This window comes from Heloderma suspectum, chromosome 2 (assembly GCF_057233095.1).
Source record: "Heloderma suspectum isolate Gila_16-S chromosome 2, 16-S_ref, whole genome shotgun sequence".
Lineage (NCBI taxonomy): Eukaryota > Metazoa > Chordata > Lepidosauria > Squamata > Helodermatidae > Heloderma > Heloderma suspectum.
Genome location: NC_139459.1, coordinates 288,767,288 through 288,781,159, shown reverse-complemented (window position 1 = coordinate 288,781,159; position 13,872 = coordinate 288,767,288). Strand labels below are relative to the sequence as shown.

General features: G+C 40.8%; 1 protein-coding gene across 5 annotated transcripts in view; it reads right to left on the bottom strand.

The window, feature by feature from the left end:
• Positions 1-13,872, bottom strand: part of PRKCD (protein kinase C delta) — a 105,349-nt gene that overhangs the window by 16,083 nt on the left and 75,394 nt on the right. For all 5 annotated transcript variants that reach the window (XM_084839797.1, XM_084839796.1, XM_084839799.1 and 2 more), the window contains 8 exons: positions 11,671-11,827; positions 9,838-9,869; positions 9,150-9,235; positions 8,053-8,182; positions 4,807-4,907; positions 4,132-4,228; positions 2,379-2,500; positions 499-672 (listed from right to left, as the gene is read on the bottom strand). In XM_084839797.1, coding sequence (XP_084695923.1) covers positions 499-672; positions 2,379-2,500; positions 4,132-4,228; positions 4,807-4,907; positions 8,053-8,182; positions 9,150-9,235; positions 9,838-9,869; positions 11,671-11,827 — 899 coding nt within the window. The remainder of the gene's footprint in view (positions 1-498; positions 673-2,378; positions 2,501-4,131; positions 4,229-4,806; positions 4,908-8,052; positions 8,183-9,149; positions 9,236-9,837; positions 9,870-11,670; positions 11,828-13,872) is intronic.

The window sequence follows — 13,872 nt, the reverse complement described above, 5'->3', positions numbered from 1 at the left end:
CCATGGAAGCGTCTTCGGACAGCGCTGGCTCTTCAGCTTAGAAATGGAGATAAGCACCACACCCTAGAGTTGGACACGACTGGTTGGGGATACCTTTACCTTTTTATATGGAATTACATGAAATATCTCATGTCTTTTTCAGACTATTCCAGTCTTCCTACACATACAACAAACATTGCCCCTCAGACATCCAGGGCTCTTAAAAATGAAAATTGGCCACTGCTTTCTTGCATTGCTCACTTTCGTCATAATTTGCTGCTACCTTCCCCCACTTGAGATTCTCTTGTGATGCAAAATACTTGCCAATAGTTAGATGGATCATTTCCTCTTTCCACTGCTGGTTGTGTGGGCAAATGATCCAGAGCTGCAAATGGGTACTTGAGGAGGATGGAAGGGGATATGCTTATCTTAAAGCCAACTTGCTCCTCTTCAGAAATGGCATGAATGCCCTTGACTTTGACAGTTACATCAAAACTAAAATTAAGGATTGCATTGTACCTTAGTCTGAAAAGTGCAGTATAAATGGGTAAGAAATGGATTTTCCCATGCAAGGGCTAAGACCCGCTTTTCCACCATGGTGCATTCCACGTCATCATCAATTAGCACCACATCTTTTTTCAAAGCTTTTACTGCAAAAAATTCATTCTTCCCTTTCAGCTCAGCAAGCAGTACCTGCAAAATAGAAGATTACTTTGGAATGTAAACAATAAAGGATTTTCCAGATGATAAAATCCTGCATTTGTTCCTTTGTGATCTGAGTAGTACTAGCATATCTACTCCTCAGGTCATTAATGGCAATTCTGCAGTCTATAGCCATACTTGTGCTCACCAAACACAGCTGGCATCCTGAAGACTAAAAATTGATTATGGCCAAGCTGTTATGGTCCGATACAATGAATATGAACTTGAGCACACTCCGGGAGAGAGCGCAGGACAGGAAGGCCTGGCATGCTATGGTCCATGGGGTCACGAAGAGTCGGACACGACTGAACGACTGAACAACAACAAAGCTGTTATGGGTTAAAGCAGAGTTCATCAGATGCATTAAGTGCTGCCCACCTCATGCCAAAAGCTGGCAAGAGATGTACAGGTTTGTAATATTTCTATATAAAGGACAAATGTATATACAACAGGCATGGGGAACCTTCAAGACTGCACGTGGTCCACAAGAGTTCCCCATTCAGCCTATTGGCTTCTTCCCCAGACTCTGCCTCCTCCCTGTGTAGGGAAAAGCTGCTAATCAGAGATAAGAGCCTTTTCAGCACTCAGCAAGGATTTTAGTCTCCACTGTGGTGCATTGGGGGGGAAGGTTAAACTTCCTTGCCCAGTGTGCCACAATGGGGATAAAATTGTCCTGCCCAGGTGATTTTCATGGATCACCTGAGATGTGTGGTTGAAAAATACACCCCAGGTGATCTTCATGGATCAGCTGAGAAAGCAAGGCTGGGATAGGTATATGAATGGTGTTTGCACGTGCGAGAAGGCTGTGGATAGTGTGTGTGTGTGTGTGTGTGCGCGCGCACACACACACACATGCGTCTGTGCATGCGTGTGCAAGTGAAGGATAGACGTGTGTCTCTCTGTGTTAGAATGGTGTATGGCTGCCTGTATGAATGGTGTGAGAGAGTCAGGTGGCCACGCCCACTATTGGCACACAGCCCCTGGAAGGTTCATGGATGGCAATCTAGCGCTCAGGATAAAAAAGGTGCCCCCGCTGCTGTTATGCAAACTAAGAACAGAGTGAAACATTCACAACAGCAGCCACAGGTGATATTATCCTTCTAGCTATGGTATGCTAATATAACACCTCCAGTAGGAAAAAAAAATCCATGGTCCTAATTAAATTTGAATACAATCAAATCTGCTGAAATTCTAGTTCAGCAAGTTCACACTGGAGTCTTTCTGTTAAAGTTTGGGGACCTCTGCATCAGAATGTACTGGGAGACTGAAATGTGCTGAATGCTGCCTTTTTAATGTCAGATTTGTGTCCAGACTTGTGTTCTAGGTTAGTGTTCAGAAACATGACAGCAGTGAAAAGACAGAAAGGGAAGAAAAAGAATTTCTCTCTCAGTCCATACCAACTGATATCTTCCCTTATCTCAACTGAAGCAAACTTCCAAAATGACATGATGAAGCCACATCATCTCTTCCCTTTTGTGACAACTGACTTGTGCTGACACTGAGGGATGGAGGGGAAGGCAGAGAAGAAAGGAGAATACATCTTTCCTCACCCCTACTATGAGGTCCCAATCTCCTGTTGCCATGAGTTTCAGCCCTGGTTCCATTTCCATGGTGGCCTGGAGTACTATCTGCCTTATTTCATCAAAAGACATTACAGCAATGCATGGCTAGAAAATTAAACTCTGCAAGTTACCTACCTTTCCAAAACTTCCTTTCCCAAGAACTTTGTGGAAGATAAAACTGTCTATGTTGAAATTCCTCCTACTGGATGGTCGAGACAATGATCTTCCCTCCCAGAGCTTATCATACTCACTATTATCTGCAAAAAGAAAAATGCAAGTTTTTCAGCTATGATTAGGAAGTTCTCCCCCTTCTTCCTCAATCAGGCTGTTAATTAATTGTGGATTAATTAACTCATGAATTGTGGGTGCATGCACCGCATGCGAGGCACTTCCAGTTTCCACTACAACCTACAAATGCTGCATTCATAAGATGTTACTGTGACATCCAAACCCAGGCACTTTGGGTTGTTTGTGGGTTAAACCACCCAAAGTTAACCCATGATTTGTTTTTGGGTTAACTTTGGGTTGTTTAATGCATGAAGAACCCAAAGTGCTCAGGTTCGGACATTACAGTAATAATCTATGAATGAAGCATACGTAGGTTGTTGCTGAAAACCAGAAGTGGCTCATGTCCCCACAATTCATACGTTAATTAACCCACAATTTGCCACCAAACACGTCTATTATGTGTGAACAAGGTCAATGACTTGCCAGGGCAATGTATGACTTCAGAAAGTATTGTTACATCACTAACCATTCCGTGAACCTGCTCCTGTCACTAGTGTGTGTGCCCCTCCCTGTGTGTGTATATATGTGTGTATGTATGCATATTTGCGTGGATGCTTGCATGAGATCGTTAAAATGGAGGGGAAAATTCAAGATGTCAAAACTATATTATACAAACACAGGTCACAACTGGGTTCCAAACGAGAGACTTTACTAATTGAAGTTTGGGGATACTGTTGCATTTTTGCCGGTTCTGTTTACAGTTGTCAAAGTGTGGGGTAGAGCCCCCTTTAGAGAGCACAGGATAACTTGGGGGCGGCAGTGGGGGCCTGGCATTTTATCATTCATTCCATTCCATTCCATTCCATTCCATTCCATTTCTATACCATCCAATAGCTGAAGCTCTCTAGGTGGTCTCACAAAGCTTATTTATTTAGATAATTTTTATATCACACTCCAGTAAAAAACACTCTCCGTGCAATGAAGTTATAAAAACAGCTGAAGCAGCATTCAGCAGAACGGATAAAGCTATAAATCAGTTTAAATCAGTAAAACCAATTTATATTATGTGGTCTATAGTCTTGGCAAATAAAAACGGTATTTGGCTAGTGCAAAAATGACATCAGAGTTGGCACCAGGCAAGCCTCCCTGGGGAGCACATTTCATAAGGGAGTCACCACAACCAAACGGCCCTCTCTCTATCTCCACCAGCCTAACTTCAAGTGATGGAGGGGGGCTTCTGGTGAGGGCTGTGAAGTCCAGGTAGGCTCACATGGTAGAAGGTGGTCCTTTAGGTCCCAAGCTAAATTCTATGGCAAATCATCCTGAAAACCCCTTCCTCAAAGATTATAGCTCAACTGAATACTCCTTGGCAGGCAGACAGTTCTCACAAAACCACAATGGTTTTGGGTTTGCAATGACACCCACAATCTCTGTCCATGTATGAAACCATAAATTTATGCCAATGGCCAATCCAAGTGTAAAACATAATATTTGAATTGGCCTAACATAAGCTACCTTATATGGAATTGTTGCAAGTGAAGAGTTATTTGCTGTCCACGTCCTTGCATATTGATTTTTTAAATTAAAAAATGTAGTGTTGAGTTAATGCAATGCAATAGAATTATCCATTCACAATGAGAAGAAATATATCTGTTTTAACCTGTTGTATCTCCACCAAAGGCTTTAGGTTTCTTATCAAAATCCTGGTAAATGCCAACATTTTCTACTGAGCCAGAATCAGATTTCCTGGTAGATCTCTGAAAACAAACAACATACACTCAAGATTATTTAAGCCCTTAAATTAACAATGATTGTTGTTCATACTAAGATGGCCAAACTTTTCACCTAAGTATTAGTAAGTATCTAAGTATCATTCTTTGGCATGATTGGAGATGTTTTCTCATGTAATATGTGTGTACACCTCTGATTTTGGAAATAATGGAAGATTTTAATATCCACTGTGTGTATCATCATCTTGTTTTACCAGTAGGATTGCTTTCTACAGACTGTGGAGGTACAATGAATAAAAGATTACGCAAAACTGGGTAGTTGATACATGAGCTAATGGTGTGTGCATCATATTAAGCTTGTTTTTCTACAGAGATTATCTCTGTCTATGTCTCTTGCCAAGTGGTAAGCAGAATCTTGCCATTATGTACATCTGAAATTCCGGTAAACAAGAGAGTGGTAAAATCCTCATCATTTAGCATGCTAACAGCCGTGTCAAGGTTAGCAAGTCACATACATATTATGGTAGTTATTGCTTGGAAATCATAATCTGCTTTCAGTGACAGATCCTAAAATATTCATGAGGACAAGCACTAACCAGACATACCTGACTAACTTGATTTAAAGCTTCAGCCAATAGTTTCTGATTGATGCCACATAGATTTGCTACTTTCTTTTGACATTTGTGGTGGACATTCATTGCACATTCTAAAGAAAGAAAATTATTAATAGTATTTAGTATTATGCAATTTATAAGTATAATAAATTAATTTTAACTGGTTCAAAAATGTGAGCCATTTGCTCATAAAGTCCTTTAACAAAACTGCAATATAAAATTTACCTTTTCCCCTTTGGGTCTCAATATTAAAAAGCAAAAAACAACAAAAAAAGTTGTTGTTCAGTCATTCAGTCGTGTCCGACTCTTCTTGACCCCATGGACCATAGCACGCCAGGCCTTCCTGTCCTCCGCTCTCTCCCGGAGTGTGCTCAAGTTCATATTCATTGCATCCGTGATGCTATCTAGCCATCTCATCCTCTGCCGTCCCCTTCTCCTTTTGCCTTCAATCTTTCCCAGCATCAGGGTCTTTTCCAGGGACTTTTCTCTTCGCATTAGGTGGCCAAAATATTGGAGCTTCAGCTTCAGTATCTGTCCTTCCAATGAGCACTCAGGGTTGATTTCCTTTAGGATGGACTGATTTGACCTCCTTGCAGTCCAGGGGACTCGTAAGAGTCTTCTCCAGCACCACAGTTGGAAAGCATTGATTCTTCGGCGCTCAGCCTTCCTTATAGTCCAGCTCTCAGAGCCATACGTTACTACTGGGAAAACCATAGCTTTGATTATATGGACCTTTGTCGGCAAGGTGATGTCTCTGCTTCTTACTATGCTGTTTAGGTTTGCCATAGCTTTCCTCCCAAGGAGCAAGCGTCTTTTAATTTCATGGTTATAGTCACCGTCTGCGGTGATCTTGGAGCCCAAGAAAATAAAACCTGTCACTGCTTCCATTTCTTCCCCTTCTATATGCCAGGATGTGATGGTGCCAGATGCCATGATCTTAGTTTTTTTAATGTTGAGTTTCAGACCAGCTTTTGCACTCTCCACTTTCACCCTCAACAAGAGGCTCTTTAGATCCTCTTCGCTTTCTGCCATTAGGGTGGTATCGTCTGTGTATCTGAGGTTGTTGATAATTCTCCCGGCAATCTTAATTCTGACCTGTGATTCATCCAACCTGGCGTCTCTCATGATGTACTCTGCATATAAGTTAAATAAGCAGGGCAACAATATGCAGCCTTGTCGTACTCCTTTCCCAATTTTTAGCCAATCAGTTGTTCCATGTCTGGTTCTTACTGTTGCTTCTTGACCCTCGTACAGGTTTCTCAGGAGACAGGTAAGGTGGTCTGGTACTCCCATCTCTTTCAGAATTTGCCACAGTTTGTTGTGATCCACACAATCAAAAACTTTAGCATAGTCAATGAAGCAGAAATAGACGTTTTTCTGGAATTCTCTTGCTTTCTCCATGATCCAGCGAATGTTGGCGATTTGATCTCTAGTTCCTCTGTTAGGTCCCTGCCTTCTTTGTCCTTTATCATGCCCGTCTTTGCACAAAACGTTCCCTTGAGATCTCTGATTTTCTTGAAAAGACCTCTAGTCTTTCCCATTCTATTGTTTTCCTCCATTTCTTTGCATTGTTCATTTAAGAAGGCCTTCTTGTCTCTCCTAGCTATTCTCTGGAAATCTGCATTCAATTGGCTATATCTTCCCCTTTCTCCCTTGCTTTTCGCTTCCCTTCTTTCCTCAGCTACTTGTAAAGCCTCCTCAGACAGCCACCTGGCTTTCTTGCATTTCTTTTTCTTTGGGATGGATTGAGTTGCTGCCTCCTGAACAATGTTACGGATCTCCGTCCATACTTCCTCAGGCACTCTGTCTATCAGGTCTAATCCCTTAAATCTATCGTCACCTCCACTGTATATTTATAAGGGATATGATTTAGGTCATACCTGAATGGTTTAGTGGTTTTCCCCACATTCTTCAATTTAAGCCGAAATTTTGCAATAAGAAGCTCATGATCTGAGCCACAGTCAGCTCCAGGTCTTGTTTTTACTGACTGTAAAGAGCTTCTCCATCTTTGGCTGCAAAGTACCAAATCAATCTGATTTCGATATTGACCATCTAGTGATGTCCATGTGTAGAATCGCCTCTTGTGCTGTTGGAAAAGAGTGTCTGTTATGATCAGCATGTCCTCTTGGCAAAACTCTATTAGCCTTTGTCCTGCGTCATTTTGTACAGCAAGGCCATGCCTGCCTGTTATCCCGGTGATTTCTTGACTTCCTACTTTAGCATTCCAATCCCCTATGATGAAGAGGACATCTTTTTTTGGTGTTAGTTCTAGAAGGTGTTGTAGGTCTTCATAGAACCGATCAACCTCAGCTTTTTCGGCATCAGTGGTTGGAGCATAGACTTGAATTACTGTGATGTTGAATGGTTTGATTTGCATTTGTACTGAGATCATTCTATCATTTTTAAGATTGTACCCCAGTACTGCTTTTCCCACCCTTTTATTGACTATGAGTTCTACTCTATTTCTTCTAAGGGATTCTTGCCCACAGTAGTAGATATAATGGACACCTGAATTAAATTCGCCCATGCTTGTCCATTTTAGTTCGCTGATTCCCAAGATGTCGATGTTCAATCTTGCCATCTCATGTTTGACCACCTCCAGCTTACCTTGATTCATTGATCTGACATTCCAGGTTCCTAAACAATATTGTTCTTTACAGCATCGGACTTTCTTTTCACCACCAGACACATCCACAGCTGAGTGTCCTTTCGGCTTTGGCCCAGCCGCTTCACTCTTTCTACCTGGAAATTCCCTCTGCTCTTCCCCAGTAGTATATTGGACACCTTCCAACCTGAGGGTCTCATCTTCCGGCGTCATATATTTTAGCCTTGTGATACGTTCCATGGGGTTTTCTTGGCAAGAATACTGGAGTGGGTTGCCATTTCCTTCTCCAGCGGACCACATTTTGTCAGAACTCTCCGCCATGACCTGTCCGTCTTGGGTGGCTCTGCACAGCATAGCTTATGGCTTCACTGAGTTACACAAGCCCCTTCGCCACAACAAAAGGAGAAGAACAGCATTTGGTTTGGAGACCATCCATCTCTTTTCACCTCTGAGTACAATTAAGGGTTGTCAAGTACCTACCTTAAACTGAAGAGTGTGTGGAATGTGCTATTTTAAAAGAAGCCCTACATACAAAACTATAAACATGAAACTCATCCTTTCCCCTTCAAAAAGGTGCCTGAGTCCTGCTGTTTTACCTAATGCATTTAATGGCCAAAAGAAAGAGACTGTACCTTCACACTTTAATCCTTGCTTAACTAGTCCCCAGAGAAGACTCCCACAATGGTCACAGAAGGTAGGACTCATGTAGTTGTAAACTCTGAATCTGTGAGGCATGTCAATGTGGAAGCGCTCCTTCTGAAACTGAAAGGATATTTATATTAGCAAAAAAGTTAAAACAAATACATTTATCATGGAGAGGCGGCCAGAAATCTATTATTTATCTGAATATCTAGCCTATAGGCTTGACAAAAGCAAATTTAATAAAACAAACTCTAGTCAATTAAAATAATGTTAAAACAGGTATTAACCAACCCACACTGGTATAATTAAAACTATTTCCATTTTTTAAAGAAAAAAAATCTTCTAAATTGTCTTCTAAAATCTCCAAAAATGTACAGCTTTTGGAGCCTCTAGAGAAGTAAATCCCTATAGTCATCGTTGTATGTATACTGTGTTTCTTTTCCTCTGAAAGTGTGGATTTGGTATGCGACTAGCCATCCTATTTCTGCTTAAGACCTGCCTATAGTCACATGGACCATTAATAGGTTTACAAAAATTAAATGGGATCTGCCTAAACTCAGTATTGTCATCTATTTCCTTGGGCTTGGTCATGCAAGCTCAGGGATTACACTGGTCCTTTGTTTCCAAGACTTGAGATAGGGATTGCACAGTTCCCTGCAGCCTTAAAAATAATTCTTTAGTGACTTTTGTATAATTCCTAGGATGATTATTCCATGTCCAGGACTTAGTCAAAAAATTAAAAATTGGAGGAATCTTTAAAATTAAAGATCTTTAATGTAATTTGGTAGCTGCTTGATGAAAGGCTCTCTTCCAACAACAATGCAAATTTTAACATATACATTTGGTGTGGCCCTACATGTTCCCTATTCCTGGTTTTTGGCTGTCTTCCATTGCCCTTTCTACTTCACCTTTGATAACAAGACTCTTAAGAAACAAAATATTAAACAAAGCTAAAATAAGTATACTTAATTTGTGTAATATGTGATAAGCACAGTATATGGCTTTCTTTTAAGTTGAATTTCAATTTTTTTTGCTGTAGAATATACATAATGTTCTTAATGAACATGTAGAACATTTTATTACTTACCATTGTATCTCTGCTGTTTGCAGCAGTACCAGTACATCTCCCAATGATTTTATCAATGCATTTTTTGTGAATAGCAGCATTACATTCTTCAGAAAAGCATTAATAGAAAGATACAGACAGTTAAATTTCGTATTTGGTGGTGGGTTCTATGAAGAGTACTCAGAAAGTTATAATTAATCCCCCCGTAAATGAAAATTGCTATTTCAGAAAACACAGTAAGCTACCTTTTTACATTTACATTTAATATTTCTATTATATTTATAATTTTGCTTAATACTTTAAACTCTAACAAATCTAGCCCTATTTAAAATTAAATTCTAATAGTAAAAGCTTTTTAAGGTGCCAAAAGACCTTTTATTACTTGCTGCAACAGATTAACATTGACTACCACTCTGTTAATGAAAGAGTTAGCATATGAATATCTATTAGCTCCTGCTCTAGGTACTAAGGCTCAGTGATAGAGCACTTGCTTTGCATTCAGAAGGTCTCAAGTTCAATCCCCAGCATCTCCAGGTAGGGCTGGAAAAACTCCTGCCTGAAACCCTAGAGAGCTGTTGCCAGTCAGGTCTGATTCAGTGTAAGGCAGCTTCCTATGTTCTAGTGATAAATCAACAGTTCAGACCAGATCAGCTGAAATTGCTCACTGACTATCACCACCCAAGAATAAAAGATAATTCAGTCAACTTACGTCTACATTTGTATCCCTGCTTGTTTAGCCCCCTGTGAAAGAAATAGGGAAGAAAGAGTCACCAACAGAACTTTAAAAACAACATCTTCAGACTTATCTGTTGCCTATGAAATATTTGTGTCTTTTTTCCCCTAGGGAAGCTACAATTGGTTTTGAAGTAGGATTGATATCAACACGCTGATTAATACCTAGCTATACATTTCACAGTGGTTCTAAGCCAGAAGCAACTAGCTCAGAGAATGGATGCTTTAGTTAAGTGGATGAGGAATAAGTACACCCGAGCAAAAGAAGTTTGTTATAGAGAATTTTCATCTTGAAATTTAGATGGGTGGAACCTAAAAGATGCCATGTAATCACTGCCCAGGTTCCCCCTTCTTTTGCTGGAGCCTGTTTGACAGCAGTGGCTGTTTTAGCCCAGAAATCACCACAGAGCTATACTGTGAGAACTTCTGATGGGGGGAGAATTATGGCCACAGCTAATGAGGGGAGAGCTGCCATCAGTAAACTCAGCTGAATTTCATTACCCACTCCTAAAAATGGCCAAAATGGCCCCCCAATTTTGTCACCTGCTAATGGGGTGGTGAAATTTGGAAACATTTTGGCACAGCCTTATATAGAAGAAACTGAACCTAACGTCAGGTAAAAAGGAAGTAAGATCAGATCCTGGGTCTTTTAGAAATGAATCTGTAATTACTTTATAATTGAAGAGCCAAGTTTGCAGCCTGGATGCTGGTGGATGTGGCACTAATTTTAGATATTCGGCATGGTGGTCAGAAGCACTTTTTGTTATTCACGTCTATGGACGGGTGAATCTATCAATTTCAGTTTCTCTCAGCTTATTTTTCACACCTTAACTTTGGGTTGTCCCAGACTTTGAGACTTTTTTTTTTAAGTTTGCATGAAAATTTGTATATATTTTTGTGTGCATTTCTCTTAATACATGCATTTTTGTACACAATTTTGCCTAATATACACATGTTTTGCAAGAAATATTCCTACTATAATGCATTTTTAAATGAAATTTTCACTAATATAGACATTATTATTTTAAATGCATTTTTGGATTTGAGAATTCCATTGTTAAAATCAGAGAAGCACAAATTTTGAAGGTTAACTGAGTTTTGGTTTGCATACTGGTTTTAAAGTGTGAAATGGGAACTGAAGGAATCCCCCCCCCCTCTTTATCACATCTGATGCACCAGCTGTTTGCTTTCCTGAAATACAGAACACTGGCAACTATCAAGTCCAGCACTAGGTTTGAGGGGAATGCAGAGATAACAGTGGGCATGTGGCTGGTGGAGGCCTGGGCTGGCGCTGGGAAGAGCCGCTCTATTCGCACACCATGTGCCACCCCAAAGGGGATGATCTATGCCATGCAAAGCCAAGAATTTGGCCAGCGATGAGAGGTACCATTTCTCCCAGCACCGGCTGAATACCTTTCTCTGTACCGAGAGAGGCATGGAACTCTGTGCTTCTCTCAGCACAGAGAAAGGCAAAATGGGCAGGGTGGTGACATCAGATGATGCCTACTGATGTCAAATGGCCCATGGAGGGCCTGGTGGTGGTGGTGGTGGGAAATTCAGCCCCCCACCTCAAACATGTTCCTCACGCCTGCTGTAGACTTTCAGGAAAGCTGTCAAAAATTATCTTAAGGACTTTCTGGAGGCAGAGTAAAGTTTTCTAGAGAAAACTGAGGTTTGAATAGTGTACCCTTACTTGAATGCACAGTAGAAAATGCCAATGAAATTCTTAATTTTAGACCTATAGAGCTGTATGTAAAATGTGTGTGTGAGCGTGTGTGTATGTGTACGTAACACAGACCATTCGTCTCACCAGACAAAATCTTTACAGACAGAGCAAAATGTAGGTTGCCCAAAGAAGGTAGCAATAAATTCATGGTTTTTGATGTGATGGATCTTTGCCTGTTTGATTGCTCCTCTTCTGTTTATAGTTACAGTTCCCTCATCTTCCCTTATTGACTGCTTCCAATCTGGAAGTAAAGAAATAAAACAGGAGTGAAACTGTGGAAGGAATAGCTGTTTCATTTTATCGTATTTGTTTATATTGTCCAAGTAACTTTTAACTTCGTGATAAAATACCTAGCAACTGTGAAAAGAAATCACATTTGCTCTTCTTTTCCCTCCTCTGCTGTCCTTGGACTGTGTCCCTTCACAACATGACAAGCTGACGGCCCCACAAAGAAGTGATTAGCTTCATGCTAACAGCAGCTCGCCTTGAAATAGCACAAAGTTGGAAATCTCAAAACAAATGCTTCAACCCAGGGCTGGTTTTCCAAAATACAGAAAACTGGACTTCCAGAAAGCTTAACTCATCACAGAAGAGTATAGAGAAGGATTTCTAAGTATGACCAATTCATTGAGGTATGATTTCCATTTATCACCTTTATAAACAAGGGGCTATCAGATCATAAACCCCAGTTGCTCAAAAATCCTCTCGAAAAGACCTGATAAAGCACTGAAGGGCAGTGATCTACAAAATACTACCAGAAAATAATACAAGCTGGATAATATGATAGAAATGAGTTATATTAAGGGAACACTGTTTGTATTTCTAATATTTATTGTTATTGACGATGCCCACAAATAATAATTTAATCAAAACATTTAAAAAACAAAACAAAACTCAACAACCATGTGCAAACTTTAGATCAGACAGAAGATACCCTAGCTACAAATGCAGTGCTGGAGAAAAGGCAGTCCCCCAACCTTACCCCGTTATCATTCTGACTACAAAAAGCTTAGAGGTCAGAACACATGTTATAGTATTTACTATATTAAGACTGGGCATGTAGTTTAATATGTGCATTATAGAATCATAGAATAGTAGGGTAGGAAGGGGCCTACAAGGCCATCGAGTCCAACCCCTGCTCAAAGCAGGAATCCAAGTCAGAGCATCCCTGACAGATGGCTGTCCAGCCTCGTCTTGAATGCCTCCAGTGTGGGAGAGCCCACCACCTCCCTAGGTCATTGGTTCCATTGTCATATTGCTCTAACAGTCAGGAAGGTTTCTTGATGTTCAGCCAGAATTTGGCTTCCTGTAACTTCAGCCCATTATTCCGTGTCCTGCATTCTGGGATAATCGAGAAGAGATCCTGGCCTTCCTCTCTGTGACAACCTGTCAAGTACTTGAACAGTGCTTTCATATCTCCCCTCAGCCTTCTCTTATCAAGGCTAAACATACCCAGTTCTTTCAGTCTCTCTTCATAGGGCTTTGTTTCCAGTCCCCTGATCATCTTTGTTGCCCTCCTTTGTTGCCCTCCTCCTCTCCAGCTTGTCTGCATCCTTCTTAAAGTGTGGCGCCCAGAACTGGACACAGTACTCCACCAGATGAGGCCAGTACTGAACCAGTACTGAAAAGAGGGGAACCAGTACTTCCCGGGATTTGGATGCTATGCTTCTATTAATGCATCCCAAAAGAGCATTCGCTTTTTTTGCAGCCACATCACATTGTTGGCTCATATTCAGCTTGTGATCTACAACAATTCCAAGATCCATCTCGCTTGTAGTGTTGTTGAGCCACGTATTCCCCATCTGGTAACTGTGCATTTGGTTTCTTTTTCCTAGGTTCAGAACTTGGCATTTATCCCTATTAAATATAATTCTGTTGTTTTCTGCCCAGTGCTCCAGTCTATCAAGATCCCTTTGAATTTTGTTTCTGTCTTCCAAGGTATTAGCTATCCCTCCCAATTTTGTGTCATCTGCAAATGTGATCAGCATTCCCTGCACCTCCTCCTCCAAGTCACTAATAAAAATGTTGAAGAGCACTGGACCCAGGACTGAGCCCTGCGGTACCATGCTTGTTACCTCTCCCCAGTTTGAGAAGATCCCATTAATAAGCACTCTTTGAGTCCAATCCTGTAGCCAACTGTGGATCCACCTGATAGTTGTTTCATCTAGCCCACTTTGAGCTAGTTTGCTCATCAGGATATCATGGGGCACTTTGTCGAAAGCTTTGCTGAAGTTGAGGTATATTATGTCCACAGCATTCCCACAGTCCACAAGGGAGGTTACCTGA